The 23,824-nt window shown below is 40.2% G+C and overlaps 6 protein-coding genes across 8 annotated transcripts; 2 read left to right on the top strand and 4 right to left on the bottom strand.

The window, feature by feature from the left end:
• Window positions 1-113: 113 nt before the first annotated feature.
• LOC140366038 (claudin-4-like) lies at window positions 114-13,652 on the bottom strand. 3 transcript variants are annotated; one of them, XM_072452702.1, is made up of 2 exons: window positions 13,510-13,652; window positions 114-887 (listed from the first exon to the last, which is right to left on the bottom strand). In XM_072452702.1, the coding sequence occupies exon 2, from the start codon at window positions 863-865 to the stop codon at window positions 224-226; it is 642 nt and encodes a 213-aa protein (XP_072308803.1). In that variant the 5' UTR covers window positions 866-887; window positions 13,510-13,652; the 3' UTR covers window positions 114-223. The 3 variants fall into 3 exon arrangements, with proteins under 3 accessions (XP_072308803.1, XP_072308811.1, XP_072308794.1); XM_072452710.1 differs by lacking the exon at window positions 13,510-13,652 and adding an exon at window positions 3,427-3,918 and having other exon boundaries at window positions 114-869; XM_072452693.1 differs by lacking the exons at window positions 114-887; window positions 13,510-13,652 and adding an exon at window positions 3,167-3,918.
• cldne (claudin e) lies at window positions 5,631-6,707 on the bottom strand. Its single transcript, XM_072452656.1, has one exon. It carries the CDS (start codon window positions 6,621-6,623, stop codon window positions 5,994-5,996), a length of 630 nt encoding a protein of 209 aa, XP_072308757.1. The 5' UTR covers window positions 6,624-6,707; the 3' UTR covers window positions 5,631-5,993.
• Window positions 7,786-8,943, bottom strand: cldnf (claudin f). The gene has a single exon (XM_072452671.1). It carries the CDS (start codon window positions 8,878-8,880, stop codon window positions 8,131-8,133), a length of 750 nt encoding a protein of 249 aa, XP_072308772.1. The 5' UTR covers window positions 8,881-8,943; the 3' UTR covers window positions 7,786-8,130.
• LOC140366031 (claudin-4-like) lies at window positions 10,140-12,384 on the bottom strand. Its single transcript, XM_072452681.1, has 2 exons — window positions 11,829-12,384; window positions 10,140-10,802 (listed from the first exon to the last, which is right to left on the bottom strand). The coding sequence occupies exons 1-2, from the start codon at window positions 12,333-12,335 to the stop codon at window positions 10,188-10,190; spliced, it is 1,122 nt and encodes a 373-aa protein (XP_072308782.1). The 5' UTR covers window positions 12,336-12,384; the 3' UTR covers window positions 10,140-10,187.
• Window positions 13,653-16,962: 3,310 nt separating the features above from the next.
• On the top strand, window positions 16,963-20,829 carry LOC140366058 (claudin-3-like). Its single transcript, XM_072452722.1, has 2 exons — window positions 16,963-17,535; window positions 20,132-20,829. Exons 1-2 carry the CDS (start codon window positions 17,062-17,064, stop codon window positions 20,798-20,800), a joined length of 1,143 nt encoding a protein of 380 aa, XP_072308823.1. The 5' UTR covers window positions 16,963-17,061; the 3' UTR covers window positions 20,801-20,829.
• A 988-nt stretch (window positions 20,830-21,817) lies between these two features.
• LOC140366074 (claudin-3-like) lies at window positions 21,818-22,966 on the top strand. Its single transcript, XM_072452746.1, has one exon. It carries the CDS (start codon window positions 22,051-22,053, stop codon window positions 22,696-22,698), a length of 648 nt encoding a protein of 215 aa, XP_072308847.1. The 5' UTR covers window positions 21,818-22,050; the 3' UTR covers window positions 22,699-22,966.
• The last annotated feature ends 858 nt before the right edge of the window (window positions 22,967-23,824 follow it).

A 23,824-nucleotide genomic window follows, 5' to 3' on the forward strand; every position in this document is an offset into this window, starting at 1 on the left:
AAAAAAAGACTGTCTATGCTTTTATATAAACATCACCAATTCCATTCCAAAGTCAATTTTGGGATTACTTACAGAAAAGAGTTGCACATTTACACATAAATTATGTCACTGTTGATTTTTCAGTCTGGTTTCAAACATAAAAGTTGCTGTTCTACTTGAACACATCACCTTTGTATGATAACCTAAAACAATGAATAACTAATATAAACACATTTTATATAGTTTATACATAGTTCTTAATGGCATAACTGCTCTGTGTGTTGGGTGCTTTGGCCAGTGTATATCTAGTAGAGGGAAACTTGGCCCTCTGAGTTGGGCAAGTAATGCAAAGTAAAAGTCCCCCTATAAGGAGCAGGCCAGATGTAACAAAGCCACAGTAAATTGCTGCCCCCAACTCTTTCTTAAGCACTTCTGGAACACGCGGGTTGTAGAAGTCATTGATGATTGAATTGGCAGTCCACGCCACAGCTACAATAGTAGTGAGAGACGACAGGCAGAAAATGAGTCCGGAGCTTATCACTACTCTCTGTTTGGCTCGAGGATGGCTCAGACAATTAGTGCAGCGGGCGCCCAAGATGAATATAAGGAAACCCAGGCAACCGAGGAATATACTGATGCAGATGAGACCTCGAGCTGCCTGTAGGTCTGGAGACAAGTCTAGGATGGCATCATAGAGTTTACACTGCATCTGCCCGGTATATTCGCTCACACAGGTCATCCATAGCCCCTCCCAAAACACCTGCATGACCACCAGGTGCGTTCCAATGAAAGCAGTCACCTTCCACATTGGCAGGGCACATATCAGGATGACTCCCGCCACGCCTGCCATAGACACACTGATGCCCAGCTCCTGTGTACCCCCCATGGGACTTTACGACTGCTGTGACCTGCAACAATTACAAAAGGATTAGAGTCAGTTAAGTAAGCACAATTTATACAGCAATGGAATATTGAAGCAGCTACTATGAGTCCAAACCAGTGTTTTATCTTATTTCTGGTCCCAATGACATGACATGTCTGATATTCATATAATAAGCATTTCGATGCCTAAAATAGACTGCTTCAAACAGCTGGATGGTTTGTTTTAGAATCTAGACCCCTCAAAATTCAATATCATCTGAATGTTAAAAATTGCAGATTGTATATATCTATATCTATAGATATAAGTTTGTCAATCTATCTCTGTTCTGGCCAGCAACCATTACTGATTTGATCAATTTGGTCTGTCTAAGTGTGCCCCCCTGTGTGTTTTTTTCTGTAAGTCGCATCATCATTCTTACACTGAATGTGTGCCACCACCAGGAGGCATTATAATTGAAATGGATACCTAAACATTGTTTTTATTTATATGGCGGGACAGCTCATGTTAATGAACATACATGAAATACATGCTGTAAACATGCTGGATTGTATAGCCAAGAGTATGTTTCTTAGATGAATAGACTGGAAGATATTTGAAGTGCAATTTACAAATGTTTTGTTTTTTGTTTTCAAAATTAGAACTTAAAAATAAATTTAGAAAAAATGCAATCTATCCACAGTTGTATTAAACTAAACCACAACAAAGACACTGGGCAGAAATGCACCCATGAGCAAATTCCAAAGTGAAAACCCCAGCTGACAAAATTAACACACAAAGGTTTGTCTCATAAGTTCCAAGAAACATTTGGATGCTCCCCCTCAACAATAGTCTGGACTGATGAAACAAATTCAAAGTTTTTGGTTGTGTACATCACTTGGGTTCAGCTGCACAACAATGACCCAACATTAAGATGCTGTAGTTTTATCCAAATAATTCTTAAAAACCTTCCCATATGGCTTATTAAAACCATTTTAAAAGAAGGAGTGGGTCAAAATCACTCCACAATGATGCAAAAGACACATCACCATTTATCACAAGCATTCGGTGTCAGTATTGCGGCAGATCCTGGCCCACCCAGTTATTAGGTTCAGCGTGAAATTGCTTTTTCACACAGGATTATATTGGATTGGTGCAAATGCTGTATTTTTAAATCTACAAATTTTACACTTTTAAAACTGTTTGTCATTGGGTGTATAAAGGTAGAACTAGAACAATTTGTGGTAACTTGGGCCAATTCATCAGATATATAAGTATTTGTTCGAGGGAGATCTGACAAAGTTTATCCTGTTTTTCCTGCGCCTATATTAGCAAATATTTCTCAGATAGGGCTTGAACACTGCTCTTTTGCACAGAAGAACTCCTGGAAGAATCAAAAGTGCTCCTACTGGTCCCCAGCGATGCCCCTAGCTCCTTCCTTTGGAGTTTTTTAGGAGAGGAAATGTCTCAAATACACTGCTTCAAACTAGTTCATGTTTTGTTTTTGTTTTTTTAGCAGGTTAGCTGGGTAGTTCAGGTAGTTTCCCCAAAGTGAAGTCACGCAGTGAATTCATCTCACCACTAGATGACACTGTAGTTGTATCTGTGTGAGAGCATTGGTTTCAGTTAACTGTATCTTTGTTTCTTTAGCCGGACAGATTTAAATATATTTGTCCAAGGAATGCTGAATCACATGACAAAAAGATGGATCACGAATGTCTTCTTTGTCTCTTGAAAATAATAACTTAAAAAGAAACAACCTACTCACAAGTTGTCCACGGTTATATTATATTCTAAATAGGAAAAAAAGGCAAATCTGTGAAACCTGACGTATGTGGCTTTACTCATATTTTTCTCGTCTTTGTTTGCTTTTTCTTGTTGATGTTTGGAGTGCAAACAGAATGCCATCCTTATAGAACAGTTCTGATTTAATAAGCAACACCAATTACTATTAGAATATGAGTCACTACTGTGATCCCAGGAGATAGATGTGGGTTACAATAACTTGCCAAACAGGTTAAGGTGAAGCTTAACTTAAAAATAGCAGAGGCTTTATTTGAATGTAAACAAGATAAAAGTTAGGCTACAAACCCCATGATCAATAAAACTGGAAGTACAATTAAAAAACTGGAGAAAAAAAACATAACAACATATGTAATATGATATAGCTATACAAGCCAGTATTTATGTAATTATGTATTGCTTCTTTAACAATTGCTTATTTACAAACTATTATTTATAGTTAGAAACGATGATAAAGTAACATTTGTCAGTTCTAAGTTATACACAATTACTGCAGATTTATTTCAACTTATTTGTTTCTATTTCCTTCTTTCATCAGGGAGCGTCTTCATAGCGGCATCTTGTTTTACTGGTTTCAAAGTTTATAATCAGTTCCATTGAAAACTCAGATGTAGGTCTTTGTTGGAGTGAGAGATCTGACCGAGGTTATCCTGCTCTGTCCTGCTGTGGGCTTGTTGAGCAAATAGTTCCCAGATGGGGCTTGATCATCGCTCTTGGGGCAGTTTGCACACAGAAGCGCTCCTCCAAGAACCAAAAGGGTCCCTGCTCCCCAACCAACATAGAGCGATGCACCCAGCTCTCTCCTCTGCGCGTCCACCATCAATGGGTTGTAGAAGTCCCTTATGACCATGGTTGCTGTCCAGGAAACCGGAATGAGACAAAGAACTCCACTCGTCATCAATATCACACCAGCTGCAATGCTAGCCCTAGATTTAGCCCTTTCTTCTGGGATAAAGTTGGTACATTTACCCCCAGCAAAGGCAATTAGAAGACCAATTATTCCTGTTATGATGGAGACCACCACCAAAGCGCGAGCTCCTTGGAGGTCAGTGCCTAGAGCTAGCATGGAGTCATACACTTTGCACTGCATTTGTCCCGTGCTTTGGACCACGCAGCTCATCCAGATGCCCTCCCAGATGGTCTGCGATGTCACAATGTTGTTGCCAATAAAAGCCGTAACTCGCCACATTGGAGCTCCACACACCACGATGACCCCAATCCAGCCAAAAAGGGCCAAAATGGCACCCAGCAACTGCATTCCCAGTGAAGCCATCTTCGCTAAGTGAAGTTTTGAAGTTGTGCTCGAAAGCAACAACAGGTGTATGGGATGCTCTATGGTGCAGGAAGAATGGGTGTGAAAGCAAACTAATACGGACACATTAGAAGGCATGCCAAAGACCTGCCATGCTAGTTCTTTGTGCTCCGAAACAATAAAAGATGGAGTCCAAACTCTTTGACCAAGATTGGGTTCCATGCGCTTTTGTGTATACTCTCATGAGTTTAACAATACAATACACTTTCAATTTAAATCTTATTTCTCATTAAGTTTGTTCTACAACAATGTCTTGCCAGTCAGTGGTCCTTTTTAGCCTATCAGCTTAGTGTTAGCCTTTGGTGTCAGTATAAGATTGTTGATAATAGTTTGATGTTATTTGATTAATTAAATTGTGGCTTTCAGCTTCCAGTTTATAGGCGACATTTTGAGGAATTTTCACAATTCCAATAATGGAATGTCACGCTGAAACCCAGAGACAGAGTTTTACAGTTTTGCAAAACTGGTGGTCTTCATTTTGTACATGAATATGTGATGGACAGTCTTTATAAGTGGTTATAAGTCCTTTCATACCACTGAGTCTGCACTTTTATAGGTTTTAAATGATCTGTTTTTATAACAGAATTACCTGCACATTTAAGTGCTTTTAGACCTGACTGCTGCCTTTGACACAATTGACCACATAACTCTTTTAAATTGGTTGGAAAAGCGTGTGGGTGTCAGGGGGACTGTCTTTGACTAGTTCAAATCCTACCTGTGTGGGCTTTTAGCGCTGTGTGAGTTGTGTGTGGTCCTCTGTTGTTTTCATTTGATTGATTTCATTTATGCCTATTAGTCTATATTTGTTTTATTGTTTGTATTTTATCTTATGATTTTATGTTTTGTGTGGTATTTTAAACAGCTTTGTTTGTAAAATGTGTTTTAGAAATAAAGTGAATTGGATTTGGCCAATTTTGAGTTTGCGTATCAAATTAATATTGTATGACGTTTGAGCGACTTCAGCATTCTTACCTATAAGGACTCACCTCACACATATTTTCTAAACAGACATCATGAAAACTAAAAGGAATGAAAATTCACTATTATACTGTTGAAATATAGCAAATATTATTGTGCTTATTTGTTGCAGACTGTACATGAGTCACTAAAGGACAAGCACGTCTTATTTAGTTTTTCAACACTGGAATGTGATACTGGCTGAGGGTGTGTCCTGTTGATGCAATGTGTGCTGACTGGGGAAAAAAACACAGAAGTGATTTGGTGAATATAACATAATAATTATCAATGGCCAGAGGTAACCAAAGGCACAATTTATTTGTGTCTATACTTGTATAACATCTTTGATATTATCATCAGAGTACTTAGATCCAAGGCCTATTCTAGTTTGTGTATGCGTGTGCTGTGTGTGTTTTAGCAGTTTCAAAGCTACAAAACTACTTGACATGGCAAAACATTTTTCCTATGTAACTTGTTATGACACGGTATTTAGATATCTACACCAACCATTCAGCTTAGGTTTAGTTTTCACCTGTCGCCGTTTCACTGAGACTGGGGCTGTCAAACCTGTTCAGCTGCTTTCTCCGCTTAGGAAGTGTACCAATTATTTCATTGTTTTTAAGGCTTAATAATTACTTTTGACCATTTGTTTTTAATCGCTTTAACTTGGAGAAAAAAGACTACATTCTTTTCATTAAAAATGATATATCCAAACAGCTATTTTAAATAAAAAGCAGTGTTTTAATTAACAAACAAATCCAAATATTAGTTACAGTACAGTAAATATACATATATCACTTCAAACATTAATATACAAATTGTAATTTTAGTGACAGCACATCTGGTAATCTCCATCTAAACACAATCATCATCATCATCTGACAAGAAAATATAGTAAAATCTCTTTAAGTCCATCCTCAAAGTGCTACAGAAGAACCCTTCACTTTCAGCAGCAAAACATCAAGACCATAAGATTTTCCCCATCAATGACTTAGCTGGCACCATATTCTCACAAAGAACATTTTGAATGGCTTTAGAATAACTTGTCTTGTCTTGGTCTTTGTAGCGTGGCGTGGGTGGCTTTTAGACGTAGGCCCGGCTGTCTGTAGATCTGGCTCCAGAGTACTTGACAGGGTACTCAGGGGTATCTTTAGGTGGACAGGAGCTGCAGAGGAGAGCCCCTCCCAGCAGCAGCAGAGCAGCAGTGCCCCAGCCGATATAAAGTGCAGCACCCAGCTCCCTTCTCTGAGCGTTGGTCATGATTGGGTTGTAGAAGTCACGGATGATGGTACTGGCGGACCAACAGACTGGGATCAGGAGCAGCACTCCAGCGCAGATGAACACAATCCCAGCAGCAATAGCCACCCGGGATTTGGCCCTTTCGTCCTCCACAAAGTTGGTGCACTTTCCTCCAGCAATGCCCAGTAAGACTCCAACAGCAGAAACGATAATGGCAATGACAACAAGAGCCCGGGCAGCCTGCAGATCCTGGGGTAGAGCCAGCAGAGAGTCATAGATCTTACACTGCATCTGCCCAGTGCTCTGCGTAACACAGTTCATCCAGAGGCCCTCCCAGATCACCTGCGCTGTCACAATGTTGGCCCCAATGAAGGCAGTCACCTTCCACATGGGCAGAGCACACACAACGATTGTTCCCAAGAAGCCGATGATGGCCAGGGCAAAGCCCAGCATCTGACGTCCCATTGACACCATGTTGGTCCTGATGGATGATCCGAAGTGGAGTAGGACGTAGAAGAGGTTAAGCGTTGCTCAAATGCTCAGTCGAAGTAATTCTTAGCTTTTAGTGTGTCTTTCTTAAAGGCAGAGTCAAAAAGTCCGTCCCCTTGACCTGAAACCCGACTGACTTGCCAGATGAGATTCTTCACATCCCATGATTGACAATTGGACAAGAAGCAGTTTCGATGAGATGCACATCACTCACCAATGACTGTGTAAATGATGCCCGTAAAGAGGCCTGCACTCCCTGTCTAAACAATGCCTCTGCAATGGCTACTTTTGTTTGGGCAGTTACCGGAAGTAACCAGAAGTTTCATTATTATATTTATTGAAATAATTAAATACTCAAGGTCAGTCAAATAAAGGACATTGATTTGTCATACTTTCAATTTGTACTGAAATAACTTAAATATGTATTTAATATATTTAAAACATTAAATTAAAATATATTATTTTCCCTCTCTTAATATCCCAAACCTTTGATTTACAATATTGAGCTTCTTTTGAACATTGAATATTGAATATTGAGCTGCCTGTCCCTCTCATCAATCACTCCCTTACGCAAAACACTAAACCATTTTATATGAGTGAGATATTTTAGTTATTCCTCTTTAGCCAGGCACTTGCATTTAACTGGTTGTACAAAATGACTTTCCCTCTGCCCTTGGACTCATGAACACTTTTTAAACACTGTCACTTTAACCATAATTGAATCACTCACTGCACTGCCCACTTTCTGCACTACATCTGTAAACTTGTGTATATATTAAGCCTATTTTTTTATTTTTATTCTTATTTTCTATCTTATAGCTTATTGTTATTTTTATCCCATAGTAGATGTAAATTGTTTGTCTTTTGACTTATTCATTGTTCATTGTTTTATGTTGCACCGAATCACCAAGACAAGTTTCTCTATTTGTGAATTCTGTTCATTGACAATAAACCCTTTCTGATTCTGAATTAGATTGTATTGATTGTTTATCTGTTTGGCTGTTCAAAGAGGCTATCCAAATACAGTTCTGTAGAAATGCAATTTTTGATCAAAGATCAAATTTAATCTGCACACAAATTACAAAGCAATACAATGAATACATTTTATTACATGTTTTTTCCAAAGTTAAACAGAAAAGAATCATCAGTATGTACAAACGATGTGCAATAAAGAGATGTATACACCATTGGAACATTACCTTAGTTAAATTATGCATGTGTGCTATTGTTAAGTAATGACTGGAGGGAATTTCCTAAAGGAGAAGTCACGAGTTTTGGTATTTCTCTTTCTGCTATACTTAACCAAAACTACTGGCTATATAACTACAAAAAGAGATGTTTTATATCAAGCGCTCTTTGATATTTCCTCCTTTAAAAAACAAAAACAGATTAAGGACAGTTTTTCACAAGACAAGAATTTGTACAGATGTATTCAGATTCCATGCCAGTGGTGTGCACAAAAAGTCTCTTAAAAGTCCTTCACAGATCATTTTCAGATATATTGTCTACCAGAGTACGCCGTGGGAGCTGCATAGGGCTTATTGGTCACATAAGATCCAGTATATGGCTGGCTACCAGGAGTGTACACAGGCCTATAGCCACCCTGGTTTGGTGGTCCGGGGTATGCGTATACTCCAGGTTGCGGTGGGTAACCTGGATAGCCATAGAAGGAGGACCTTTGAGGAGGACATGAAGTCGTGAGGATGATTCCCCCAATGAGGAGAATAGCCGCAGATGCCCAGCCAATGTAAATAGATGCTCCAATCTCCCTCTTCTGTGTTTCAATGGTCAGAGGATTTTGAAAGTCTGTGATGGTGAAGGCGGCTGACCAGCACACAGGGATCAAATCCAAAATGGCAGATAAGATTATAAGGCAACCTGATATAATGACAACGTTAGCCATTGACGCTTCCTTCTTCAAACAGCTCGTGCATTTGGTGCCAATAAATGAAATTATGAAACCGATGAATCCAACCACCAGGGAGATGATTATGAGAGCTCGTGCTGCTTGGAGGTCTCGGGTCAGTTTCATCAGAGATTCGTTGAGCTTGCACTGCATCTGTCCGGTACTCTGCATCACACAGTTCATCCACAGGCCATCCCACACGATCTGCCCCGTCACGATGTTGGCCCCGATGTACGAGGTCACCCTCCACATGGGCACCCCGCAAGTCACACACACCCCGACCAGGCCGATGAAGCTGATGACTTGGCCTGCGACCTCCTTCCCTACTCTCCCCATCTTGGCGCTGTGTATCTGGCTGGAGAGCTGGGAGCCAAAGTAACGCACAGCCGGTGGAGTTAGTTGTTGTTCGTGTGGGCTGAGCTGCAGGACGTCCCGTGGTCTGACTAGTTACTCTGGATAGACTAGATTTTTGTTGTTTGGGTTGGAGGAGTGGCAGTGCTTTTAAACCAAGTCTGTCTTTTTCTTATGCAGATTGACGAGAGCAGTGCAATCATGAGAAGCCGAAAGACACCGAGACTAGTGGCCAATAGTCTGCTAATCAGTATCTATCTATGGCCCTTTGTCAATTGGTATTTTGTACCGGAAGTATCATAACATTTGATCTAAATTAATTCATATGTAAAGACTTCCAGCTCTTATGCTGTGTAGAGAATGAAGTACTTTGATAATATTCCTGGTAACAAAATGAGGACAAAATTGTGAACTCTACCCAACAATTTGTTTATAAATTATGTCAAAATTGTGTCATGTCTTGCTCTCACAGACCTCATCTTGTCATATGGAAATTGCGTCTCTTTCCATTCCTACTTTGAAGTAATAAATACCTAAACACATTTTAAGTGTATTCAAAAGCTATGGAAGGATCTACATGAGGTGTAGACTTGCATTCTTTAATTAAATTTGGTGCACAGAATCTCCACTGGCTATAGTACAAGGTAAAGATCTACTCTAAAGGCAGCTTTAAATTTGTAGTCATGAAATGCATTTGCTTTTCAAAGTACAAGTAACACCACACAGCAATTGTAAACTGCAAATTGCAAAGTAAGAATTGTAAACACAAACATGCCGTTTGTAGCATGATGCTATGGAATGGTATAATTAAGAAGCTCTTTTCTGACTAAAACCATTCAACTCAAACCTTTTAATTGTGTGAGAAAACAATTTATTTACAATAATAAGACATACATACATACATCTGCTGCCAATATATATGCACAATGAAAATACTAAACAGAAAAGTGGGAGGGGGAAAAAAGTAGTGAAAGTTCATCAAGTTTTGAGAACTTGTAAATTACATTGTGATGCATAACAATGTAAAAACATTACTCAGAATTATTATTATTAAAACATTTTACAGAAACAGAAAGTCAAACCAAAAGGCAAGTTATACTACTTCGTTACAGTTTTACTTTGTACACTTTTATTGTTATTATCTGCCATGCCAAAATAGCATGGTTTATATTCCCCCGATTTAGAGTTCTCTCCAGAGTTCAAATTGGTCTTATGTAGTTGGCGGCCTAAAGAATGTAGGCCTATAAATCAAAAAAATTGAAATCAGCCAAGAAAATCCCCCTTGCCTCCTCCTACACATACTCTCTTTGCGAGGAGGCTGACTTGCCGGGGGTGTATTTGGGGCCGTAGTTGCGGTACTGTTTTTTGGGAGGGCAGTTCCAGCACATGAGGCCTCCTCCCAACAGCAGCAGAGAAGCAGCAGCCCAGCCAAGGTACAGAGAAGCACCTAGCTCATACCTCTGTGTCTCCAGCAGCATGGGGTTGTAGAAGTTACTGACAATGGTGTTGGCAGTCCAGGACACAGGGATGAGACAGAGCAGTCCTGATACGATAAACAAGACTCCAGACAGGATGCAGGTCTTGGCCTTGGCTCGCTCCTCTTCAATACAGTTGGTGCATTTTGCACCGGCGATAGATAGGATCACTCCCACTATCCCGGCAAGGATTGAGATGATGACCATGGCACGAGCGGCCTGCAGGTCCCTGGGCAGCGCCAGCATAGAGTCATAGACCTTACACTGCATCTGCCCTGTGCTCTGCACCACACAGTTCATCCACATGCCCTGCCAGATAGTCTGAGCTGTGATGATGTTGGCCCCAATGAATGCTGTCACCTTCCACATGGGCAGGGCACACACCACCACGACCATCAGCCACCCAATAATAGACATGCAGACAGCGCTCATCTGAATCCCCTGGGACACCATCCTGCTGGCTTCTCTACTATACAGAAAGTGAAGAAAAAACAAAGACCGGCCACAAAAGGTGTATTTATAAAGTGTTGTGTGACGAGCAGGGACAAAGACATCAGGGCCCCGTTTCTCAGCCTCTATTGGCCAAAAGCAGTTTACCCATAACAGATGCACTGACCTTTCATGCTGACAGTGCAACAAACAGCCTCAAGGTTATTGACAAGCCCAATGACTGTCAGAACATTTAATAGTAAATTATTGTTTATTCTAGTGAATGTGTTTTTTGCATTGAAGTTAAATGAGCAAACTTGAGTTTTCACAAAATACTACAATTTCAGTGGTATTGTTTGATAAAAGCACAAAACTGAGTAACAAAGCTTCAAACAAGCTTTTTAGTTGTAAAAATGTGTTTAACAGGAATATTGTAATAAATGCATGCTGTTTGCTAATAAAAAAAAACCTTTACTGTTTTTAACATGCTCACTACAGATAGTAACTACCGGTACATACATTTTTTTAGATATAAATAACATTTTGGGAGATAAAGTATAGAAGTATGAAAGGGAAAACTGATTTTATCCCATTTCCCTTTAAAATACATTTTGAAAAACATCCGTGAAAAATACTTTATTTAGAAAAATATATGAAACATCAAGTAAAAAGAAAACAGTACAATAAAAAATATTTGAATGGAAAATTTATTTACAGCACGGATGGGCAACAGATATAACATGAAAGGCTGAAACACAAAACAAAGTCCCTTCTCCGTCCAGTAACATTTAGGCGTGGCACTTCTCGTTTTTGTCGTGTTGATGTTCAAAATGAATGATGAAATGAAAATGGCACACATGAAATCGTTCCAGGAACATAATATACAAACAAAGTCTCTGCTAAAGCTTTTTCTTAGACATAGTCCTTGGGAGCACTGGCACGAGAAGCGGCATATTTGGCAGAGAAGTTATCCTTGGGTGGGCAGCTTGCACAGAGGAGGCCCCCACCCAGCAGGAGCAGAGCAGAGGCACCCCAGCCGATGAAGAGGGCGGCTCCGAGCTCATTCTTCTGTGAGGCTGTCATCATAGGGTTGTAGAACTCTCTGACCACGGTGTTGGCCGTCCAGCACACAGGCACCAGGCACAGGATCCCACTGATGATGAAGATGATTCCTGCTGCCACACACACTTTGGCTTTGGTCGTCTCGTCTTCCACACAGTTGGTGCACTTTCCCCCAGCGATGGCTAGAAGGATGCCTAAAATTCCCACCAAGATGGAGATGATAGTGAGAGCGCGAGCAGCCTGTAGGTCCTGCGGAAGAGCCAGCATGGAGTCATACACCTTACACTGCATCTGCCCCGTGCTCTGCACCACACAGGTCATCCAGATGCCCTCCCATGTGGTTTGGGCTGTCACTATGTTCTGTCCAATGAAGGCTGTCACTTTCCATTGGGGTATAGCGCAAACTATGATGACTCCAATCCATCCAATAATGGCCAGGGCAATGCCCATAATCTGAAAGCCGGCTGCAACCATTCTTGTCTTCTTGTTCAGTGATAAAATGAGTAACGCATACTCCAGAGGTCTTTTATACTCTTGAATGGGGCTGGGCTTTACGCTCTCACATAATGTTGTGACGTGATGTAAGGCCCCCTTGTTCCCAAGTAGGACATGCTCCATCATGTCAACCAGGCTTATTCGTTAAGTAAATGACACACTCTTGAGTCAGGTACAGCCACACCTTCAGACCTTTTCATGTTTTCCACTTGTTTTCAAATGTGTTAATGGTTAAGAAGATTTGTAAAATACACATTTGCCCATGTCAACTTGAAATATCTAAAGCAAATAGTGCACAATAAGCTCCTATCAATAATTTTCAGTGATTTACCATCAATGCAACAGTGCATCAAGCTTATCATACACCAATATGAAGATTCTACATAAAGAACCAGATACATATTTGAAAAAGCTTTTTACCAGTCTAATAAGCTACTTTACTCTAAAAAGTACAGTATGCTTTGTTTTTGAAGCAGGTTATGAGCTCACAACTTCTTCTGGAAACCCAATTTTTTCATCCTTACATGGTTGTAAATGTGGACATATTATTGCACTTTTACTTAACGTGTACTTACTGCAACTCATATATTTCATAAATTGAAAGTCCCTTGTTAATGGCCAAACACATGCGCTCCATATAACCGTCTGTAACATTCTTCTGAAATCTGGTCATCACATAGTAACTATAAATATATGGTTATTTATTATTTGACACGGACAATGCAATCATACATAGTTACAAAACAAAGCTTGTAGCCGATGTGATGCATACAGAGTTTATAGCCAGTGATTGTATTGTTTTATGTACATAATTTGAAGACTTACTCTTTTGGTTTAATTCAATTGTAAATATAACAGCATCACAATCAATCCATTAATGTGCAAATCCTACTATTGAATTGTGTTCCCTTTGCCAAATTAATGAGCACAACTAAAGCATTTTAAGTGATAGTTATTATTATCAAAAAGTTTGAATTAAAACCCCATTTACACCTAAATCACGTTTTTGTTTTTGTTTTACACAGGAAAAAAATTTGCAAAAAAGACAAGCTATCATTACATTTTCTTTTGCTGTAGGTACACACTACAAACGCAATTATGCTTATATTTCAGGGCGATGCTTTAGCTGGAAAATAAGTTAAGTTTTTCCTACCTTGTGTCTGTTCTTCCTTCTGCAGTGCAAGTGTCCCCCATAAGCTCCCGCACTCAGTAAAACTTTCAGGTCTCCCTCTTGACTAATTACTGCTATTGTCCGGTTCAGAAATACAGAGGACAGAGATGTTGAGGAGCTGGCACAGAACAGCAAATCAGTACAGGAGAGAGGGAGTCAGTCAAACCCGAGTATCAGATTGTCCATGGCATGAATGGACACTGTGTTAAGGGTCCAAAAGTTTCATTAAGAAGAGAAAGCCTCTATTTTGTCCAGGTATAGCCAGTAAGCTTCTCAGAGGTATCTGGGAAGATTAAGTTCCACACACAAGGAACAGAAGATAAGGTGGAATTTGAACAATTAAGTATCTGAAGAAAGATGGGTTCAGGCAGAGATTTTCCTTGGACCTTTTGTGCCCTTGCAACTTAATATCATTCTGCACAAAACATTAATGGCTGTCAGTATTTAAAGAATAGATATTATGTTGTAAGGATTTAATGTGACCAAGCATCTGAAAACATGAATAATGAATCATCATAATGTGATAATAGTGATTTTATTTGTAGAGCACATTTCATACACAGGGCAATTCCAAGTCCTTCACACAGCAGGAAAAATGCATTAAAATCTCAAAGAAATTACAGAAACAGAAATACAATAAAATTAACTAAATAAAAAATTAACACCTAGCCACAAAAGATAACGTGTTTTCGGAGTCCAACTGCTTTTTAAATCCTTTTTAAATCAGTCCAACTGATTGCACGTACTTTTACACGTCCAACGTGTTTCAGAGTCCAACTCCCTTTTGTTTTGTTTTTACAGACAGGTGAATATTGCTACAACAGGTGTATGAGGTGAACAGAGGCACATGAGAAAACGCCGAAAGCAGCTGAAGAGACAAGTGGCTGCAGGTTAAAAGGAAACATGCCCAGGCAACTGATAACGGCTTTCTTCAAACCAGCCAGTCAAATGTACATTCACGCTGGTTCTACGCCAGTGCCGCCGCTCCCATTGCGCAGGTAACGCACGGCTATGGCTTCAAGTGCCCCAACGCGCACCAACCTGACACTGCAGTTTGGACTGAGTGACACAGGCTATTTGTGCTGCAGCTGCACTGTTCTTTTACAATCAAACATGGAGCCTTCGGTAGACATTGTCTCTTTAGTTTTATCAATTCAAACGAGGACTGTCGCCTCTCTCTCATGTGAAGTTTGAGATGCACTGCTACAAGCCGCGGCTTAAACGCAGACAGATCAGGAGCACAGCTGGGAACTTCGCATACATATTCTACAAAACGGTCATTGGATTATGAATATTGGCCTCATATTTAATTAGAAACCGTGAAAGTGAGGGAACAATACATGTGATGCGTCATGTGGCGCGCGAGAGCTGACGCCGCGGTCTGAGCAAGCCACAGTGGTTAAACTTCTTCTTTCAAATGTCTAAATCCCTTTTTTCATAAATGCAACAGAAAGTGTTAATGTTAGTTTCTAGAGCCTTGGTCTGTTCTACAGAAGAAAAGGAGAAGAGCTTCGGCTGACACTGCAGCAGGGGCGGAGCAACTAAATGTAGGGACTGGGTCAATGAGTGAAGAGTTGCTAATAATATCATATTTAACATGCGCCAGAATATATAAAATAAAATCATTTTTGTTGGAAAATTCTTGGTTGAGAGGCCTCAAATGCCGCTTAGGATTATGATTTATGCAATATTTAAAAATTAATAATAATAATACAGTTGTATTACAGACGTCAAAACCCCTACGCATTTTTTTTACACTTTCAAAGTGGACTGGGTGCATGGGGGCATCACTGAACATTTCTGCTTAGGGCACCCAAATGGCAAGCAGCCACCCTTTTCTACACTCGCATGTGTTGTTGTCGTTGTTGTTGTTGTTGTTGTTGTTGTTGTTGTTGTTTCACACCATTCTGATAATGTGCTATAGGCAGTCTGGTCTAAACTTGGTACATGGCGTCATCCTGGTCATGCCCGAGGCTAAAGTGTTTGGTACAGTCACAGTTTCAGTGAATATTTTGGTAGTATCTGTGGAAAATGGTGGGGTGAGTCAGAGCTGAAGAGTGTCACATGATGCAAACAAGAAACTGCAGTTTGAAACAAACATAAAATGACACAGTTAGCTATTTGCGTGTGTGTGTAGTTTTTTAGTTTAACACTTGATAAGGAAAATTAATAATCCAACTCCTTGTTTTGTAATTTTTATGAAATAGACAACCTTTGTTGCTTTTCCTAACTCTACATGAGAATTGTGAGTTGTTCTCACAGAAACCAGTTGGACTGGTTAACGCTCACACTGATAGCTCAATGTCCTCTCAGCAAGTTGCAGCATGCACATTGTTTCCTAATAAATTATATGTCTATACTGGGAACTCCCAGTATCATCAAATGGATCATTTGTATTACAGAAACTAGTAACATATTATATAGAGTATAACTTTGACCTCAAAGCCTCTAACCATACAAACGTCCGTACACTGCCATAATTGAGATATGTTAATTGGCATTCCCATTTACCCTTGGGTATATTAGCTATATTAGATGGTTGGAATTAGTATATATATATATATATATATATATATATATATATATATATATATATATATATATATATATATATATATATATATATATATATATATATAGTATTATATATATATATATATATATATATATATATATATATATATATATATATATATATATATATATATATAGTATTATAGTGCAAGGAGGAAATGAATAAATTTGTGTTCAACTAATGATCTCAGTTTTGTAGGAATATGGCTATTGTACTCTGGCGTCCCCTGCTGCTCAGAATATACACAAATTTTCTCCATCCCATGATGCTCAACAGAAGACAGTGAGTTCCTTTTTGCAGTTTGAACGTTTCCAAACCTAATGTATCCAGATTCAGTTTTTTGCAAATATGTGTGCTGAAGTCTTATTGAGAGGTTAGACAAGGATCATTCGAACTATTGACCCCAATGACCTGAGGAGAGAGACAGGGCTCACATGTCTGACCACCTTAATAACTCCTTTATCTGTGAATGCTTATCTCAGAGTCATTCCAAAAGCTTTCCATTGTGTGAGATAATAAGAACAATAAGACAATAAAACAGGTTAACATCACTGGAAAACTAAGTGCTAACATATAGTTTTATAAAGATGTGCAAGCACTTAATTTTATAACATCTTTGCACATCTCTGTGCATGTGTATGCCTGTTTTTTTTTTCTTCATTAATGCACTGTAAATTATGGTGTTCATATGTGGAGAAATCACTTGATATATGACATCAAGACATGTATTTGGACACATGAGTCCATTCTGCTCACTTGATGTAAACATGATGCCAGCTGAGGCTGACTCCACCTTCAGTCTAAGCTGTATAAAGAAGTGTGATTCTCTCTCTCTGTCTCTCTTAGGTGTATCCGAGGACTTGAGTCTGTGATCTGATATCTGTCACCGAGGCTGAAGCTGCTGCCTGCTGACAGAGGACCTTTATCCACAGGCTGAGAGAACAGCTCTGCGCGGCACCATGTCCTCCACCGGTCTAGAGATCTTGGGCATGATCCTGGCAGTAGCTGGGTGGCTTGGGGTGATGGTGGCCTGTGGTCTGCCCATGTGGAGAGTGGCCGCATACATCGGACAGAACATCGTCATCTCTCAGGTGATTTGGGAGGGCCTCTGGATGAATTGCTCAGTGCAGAGCACGGGGCAGATGCACTGTAGGGTGCATGACTCCATGTTGGGGCTGCCCATGGACCTGCAGGCAGCCCGGGCCCTGGTCATCATCTCTATGGTGCTCTCCATTATTGGTATTGGTCTTTCAGTGGCAGGGGCCAAGTGCACTAACTGCAGCCAGGACGTGAATGGTAAACCTCGACTCATGGTAGCTGCAGGAGTCACCTTCGTTGTGGCAGGACTGCTGATGCTCGTGGCTGTGTCCTGGACGGCACATGCCATTGTCATGGGCTTTTATGATGCCATGCTGGAGGAGACAGGGAAGAGGGAATTTGGAAACGCTCTTTACTTTGGCTGGGCTGCCTCCTGTTTGCTCATACTTGGGGGAGCACTGCTCTGCTTCTCCTGCCCTCCCAGGGCAGCCAGGGCGCAGAGCAGCTCAGCAATGCCTCGAGTGGACTACTCTTCCCTGAAGACTGTGACAGTCAACGGGTACACAAAAAGAGACTATGTGTAAACAAGCCATGTGGCACTATGAACTGACAATCTATAGAGCACTGCTGATGGGACTAAAAGCATTTATTGCAACAGACGTTGCTGTTGACAACAACAAAACTTACATTTGAATCAGTCTTGAGTTTGCCCAAAACGTTTTTAATGCTCCAAATCTGCCGCCTATACTCTGCACAATGCTCTGACCCAAGACATGGAGATTTTTGTATGTACAGAAGTTGAAATTAGAACCTAAATTGGTGAGCAAATGTGATCCTGTTGGTAGAAATTGTAAATATGATTTTTCTTTTTAAATATTTATACAGCTAGATTTATCTAAATGGTTCCTTTTTACCGATGAAAGTAAATGTATGCCTTAACAAACACAATGCATTGTCTTACGTATTTTTTTGTGTTCAAAAGATTCAGATGTAGTGAAGACTTTACCAATAAATCTGAGTATGTTATTTCAGTGGAAAAGAGCATAACAATGAGTGACTTGTTTTAAAAGTACATCTTCTATGCTTCATTGTTAATGAAAATCAGTCAGGGAGAGCCAGTGAGCCAACAAGGGGAAACACAGAGGGGTCTTACAGGAACAAAGACCTCTATTGATTCACTGGCTGTGCTGCTTTGGAAAACCTTAACCTGAAAAAAGATCTAAGTGAGGAGTGAGATTGAGAACCACTACTCAATGCCATTAGATTCAAATAAAGGTATAGGTTTTTTGTGAACACAAACCCTGGAGGCACTTTTGCCTTTATACATTAACAACTAGAGACGAGAAGACGGCAAAACAGGAATTCACCACTAATGCGTCATAAGACAAGCCCCATACTTCTACTGAGGAGTCATCGAGGCTACAGCTAAATAAGAAGTGGAATATCATCATTGAATAAAACAATAAGCACACAAGAGATTACAATTAATTACCAAAAGAAACAAACCAGCCTGTTTTGCATTGTCTATTATTGTTATTGTCTAATGGCAAATAATCGATAATTGATATAGTCATAAATTAATCACAAAATAGTTATCTGAACTATACAAAGTGGCATAACTTGGTGCACTGCATAAGTTTGCAGGTGGAGTGAACACCATCGGCTTGTCTCATGGAGATGTTATTGCTCTGCCAGAAATGTTTCACTGTATGGCATCAAACTGATATATCTCACTTTTTTTTCACTTTCAGGTGTTGTAAACATGCATTCTTACATTGAACAGGTCACTTCTTTGTTGATCTGCCCAGTAATTTGGTACTGTGAAACCACAAGATGGTTGAGGACCCTCCATCTGAAAAGTTACATAGTACACCTTTAAGTTTATCTAGGGAACAAACCTCTCATGTATTTTAGGTCAAACGCTGATGGTTATAATACCTTTATACTTGTGTCCAATGTATAGTGTGCACAATCTTAAACATCATTCAGAAAAAAAAGAAAAAAGACCCCAGACATTTTCTAGGTCAGTGTGTTACAGTTATCTGAAGAATTTGGTGAGGTACATTCATGCTGTGTTGGGCAAAGCTCTCAGTGTTCATTAACTCTGTGGGGCACCAGGTACATTTCAGAGACATTCCATTCTTCTCGCTGATAAAGGGGGGGATACAGTAACACCAAGCAACAGTTACATGGAGGTCTGGTCTGATCTCAAGCGGAGGGAAAAAAGGTTTGCACATACTGTACTTTCAAAATCCAATTTGCTCCGTTTTATGGAGGTAATAGATGAAAGCTTCCCAGATACATTTCTTGAGACATGTGTGTAGGAGGAATAAGTCTATACCCAATGTGTATTAGAAGAAGAGACCCGCACACTTATTAAACAAGCAAGTGAACCTTGCACTAGGACTTTGTTACAATGTTTCAGCATCAGGCTTTCATATGAAAGTACAAAAATTGCAAATATCCAAAGGAATAACTGTTACCTTTGCCTTCTTGTTTTAAATGAAACATTATTTTGATTCAATATTTCATTCCTTTGAATGTAACACTGTTCAAGAAAATGTGATGATTTTTAGACTTTAAGAAATTATGTGGATTTCTACTTGACTAAAACTGGAGATTTTTGTTTATTAACGTTGTGATCATAGCCTAGACGTCTTTCACTGTTTCCTCTCCTTTCAATCATTCACCTTACTATCTTTGTGCGGTCTGTTAGGCTTTAACCAAGGCTGACCTCAGATACTGTCTCCCTGTTTGCTCTCCCCTCACCCAAACAGGTGTGTGAGCTACCAGGACTCAGCAAGTTCAATCATTAAGCCACCAAGTCACCAACATGCCTAACATGATGGCCAAATCAGCTTCAGCAAAAGATAATTTAAACTTACCCTGGCCAATAACCAAGTGACTCCACCCTCAGCTTTGTAGTGAATCACTACTTATTAGCTGGAGATAGCACACTAGTCAGGGTATCCCACAAAGGCTCCATTGGGCAACATCTTCATCATGCCTTCTGCTGGACTTGAGATTCTTGGTGTTACCCTGGCTGTTTTGGGATGGATCTCTGCTATTGTCTCTTGTGCTTTACCCATGTGGAGGGTATCCGCATTCATCGGGGTGAACATAGTGACCGCTCAGATCACGTGGGAAGGCATCTGGATGAACTGCGTGGTCCAGAGCACTGGCCAGATGCAGTGCAAAGTGCATGACTCCATGTTGGCCTTGAGTGGGGACCTCCAGGCTGCCCGCGCCCTCACTGTCGTCGCCATAGTCCTGGGCATCGTAGGTGTGATGGTGTCAATAATGGGGGCCAAGTGTACCAACTGTGTGGACGAGGAGGTGGCTAAATCTAGGGTGATGATTGCAGCAGGAACATGCTTCATCATAGCTTCTCTGATGGATCTGATCCCAGTGTCTTGGTCGGCACATACAATTATTATGGAGTTCTACAACCCTGTGATACCTGAGGCACAAAAGAGGGAGATAGGAGCAGCATTGTATTTGGGATGGGCTGCCGCTGCCTTTCTGCTAATTGGTGGGATCATCCTTTGCTCCAGCTGCCCACCACAGACTGAGAAGAGGTACGGGCCTCCGTCCAAAGTAGTGTACTCTCAAACGCGGTCAGTGGCCCCGAGTTATCCCGAGAGGAGAGACTATGTGTGAGGAATAGAGACTTTGTAACACTAGATTGGACACACTATTCTTTTAAATGTTTTGTTTTTCTTAAACTGATGTATTTATGCTGTTTTTGTTGATGCTGTCAATATTTGAACTGAACAAAGAGTGTGGATACAAGTATTGTAATTTGTTTTTTATAGCTTAAATAATTCTCACGTTAACAGAGTTAGATTTTAGATTGTCAATTTAAATAAATTTTACAACAAAAATGTTATTGATTGCTTTACTTGATAACCGATACACTGAAAGTACATTTCATTGGTGCCATTAGGCTGATGGGAAGTCCCATATGCTCCGTCTGCTCTGAGAAGAACCACTACTTTGTCTGTTCAGCCACAGCACTGAACAATGGGCCTGTTTCATGGAGCAGGGAGACTTGGATATCAGCTCCAGGTCACTGAGGGCTGAGGGGGAGGTGTCTCGGGAGAGGCTTCATCCCTCCGAAATGAAGGAAGTTGGTCTGTCTGCATTCTGCAGACAGACAGACCAACTAATTAAAGGCCATCAAAGACAGCACTCTTGCTGAGCAAAGGTCAAAACTATTTGTAATGAAACTACAACTAAAAGAATGTTGAGTGTAACTTAGTTACTTCTGTAATAAATTACAATGTAAGGAATAAATAGTGTATACACTACTGTGAAAATACTGTATTTAAAATGCGGTTAGTTACAAAATACCTTGATAGTTGCACCACCAGTAGCAATGCTTGAGAAGAGAACTTAACCTTCCTCTGCAAGGATTATGTTTTGACTTTTGACACTGCTTAAATCACATAAACATTTTGTTTCAGTAACATTTTATTATTATTTTTTACTTTTACTATCAAATGATTTTATCTTTGACCAAACTTGTATAGACACTAGTCTGTTTTTATATGTATGTATATATATGAAATGTTATATTGATAATTTAGGTTACTTTACATTTTAACACTTCTACAATGTTATAATCAGTGTTGCCTCCTAATTACAGGTGCAAAAACACAATGTTCTTCCATCACCTTTGGGCTTTCAAAGGCCTCTTTGTGGCCAGGCCTATTGTGAGAGTAGCCTGTAAACTGATAGCTGTCTTCACAACTCAGTAGGTCCTTCCTGCCTGTGGTGAAGTCAGCTGCAGCGAGCTCCTCCTCTAGACCTGCCCTGCCATATAAACTGTGGATACTGTGGTCCAGGCAACATCCTTCTCACAGGTGTGACCCATATTTAGGACTAAAGGAGGAAGACAGCTGTTCAGGATGTCCATAGGTTTGGAATTGATTGGTATTTCTTTGTGCATTTTGGGATGGATCATTGCCATTGTTGCTTGTGCTCTTCCAATGTGGAGGGTTACTGCTTTCATTGGCAGTAACATAGTAACGGCGCAGATCATATGGGAGGGATTGTGGATGACCTGTGTGGTCCAGAGCACGGGACAGATGCAGTGCAAGGTGTACGACTCCATGCTGGCCCTTTCCCAAGACCTGCAGGCTGCCCGGGCGCTCACGGTGATCTCCATCCTCCTGGCAATCTTAGCTGTGCTCGTTGCCATTGCTGGGGCCAAGTGCACCAACTGTATTGAAGATGAGGCGTCCAAGGCCAAAGTGATGATCATTTCTGGAGTGTTTTTCATTGTATCAGGCGTCATGCAGCTCATTCCAGTGTGTTGGTCTGCTAACACCATCATCAGGGACTTCTACAACCCTCTACTGACGGACGCTCAGAGGAGAGAGCTGGGAGCTGCGCTGTATATTGGATGGGCAGCGTCTGCACTCCTGATCCTCGGAGGGGGACTGCTGTGCTGCTCCTGCCCGCCACGAGAGACCAGGTACAACCCATCCCGGATGGCCTACTCCGTGCCTCGGTCCGCAGGGGGGCCAGCTTTAGAAAGGAAAGACTATGTGTAAAATGGAAAAATAGAACGGACATCATTTCAGCGTGGCATCATTTCAGTGTGATTGAAAATGACTGAACAAAGACTCCCCTGTGAAGGATGATAATTACCAAACAATGTTGTTCTGTATTTATAAAAAATAAATTGTTTTACAAACATATGACTTTGACAAATGTATTTTTGTGATAAGGTCATACACTAATTATAAATGTCAGCTATTTTTATATTTAGTTGCCATTGAATATTTTTTACATCACATTGCATTTTTAGGTCATGTTAGAGATGAGAATATGTCTTTATTTGTATGTAAATACTGTTAATATTTACTCATCTTTGAAGGTTATAACAGAAGAAGTTGCTGTAGAGCATTGTGTGCATGTGTTTGGTATGGCCTTTTTTTCAAATAAATTTCTTTTTCACAAAAGTCTTGCATATCTTTGTCAATCCTACAAATTGCACGTTTCACCTGAAAGGGCTAACTCACGCCATGGACAGTCACAAAAATGACGTGTGTGCAATGCACCCAGCACCTTTGAAAGATTATCCTGTCACCTAACGCCAGGTGCTACCTGACCACACACTGACAATTTAACCACATCTGCTCCCAACAATTAGCCACCAGATCAGTTACAGGACAGGTGTGAGTCACCCACGACTTACATGAAGTAGCATTTATGTCTGTAAGTTATTATTAAATAAATTGTCTGAAAGCCAGAGTCCTCACTCATATACAAAGCAAATCATTTTTGGAGTCAAACATAGACTAACAAACCAAACTGCCAATACTACATTTTGAAGTGCAAAGTCACATCCAGTAGCTCATTAGCCTGAAACAATGGTTTTGGACTGGCCTACGTAGTGATAAAAGGGAGATCAAGGTGTGTTTCAAATACACAGCCAATTATGAAAAAATACATTAGCTTATGTAGCCTATAACCTCTACTTTGAGCTGTTTAGATCTTTGAGTTGTTTAACTTCCAATGTTTGTTTTCTAAATGTACTTTTGAGTCAGAACTACAATACCACATTTATTTAATTTGGTTAAAATGTGCGTGTCTCCATCTGAACTGCCCTTACATATTCAGTGAAGGGTCACTCACATAAACAAACATTGTTAAGTCCTTCTGTTCCCAGACAGG

The sequence above is a fragment of the Eucyclogobius newberryi genome, unplaced genomic scaffold (assembly GCF_026437365.1).
Source record: "Eucyclogobius newberryi isolate DKJ021-1_F unplaced genomic scaffold, fEucNew1.0.hap1 SCAF_10, whole genome shotgun sequence".
In the NCBI taxonomy this organism is placed as follows: domain Eukaryota; kingdom Metazoa; phylum Chordata; class Actinopteri; order Gobiiformes; family Gobiidae; genus Eucyclogobius; species Eucyclogobius newberryi.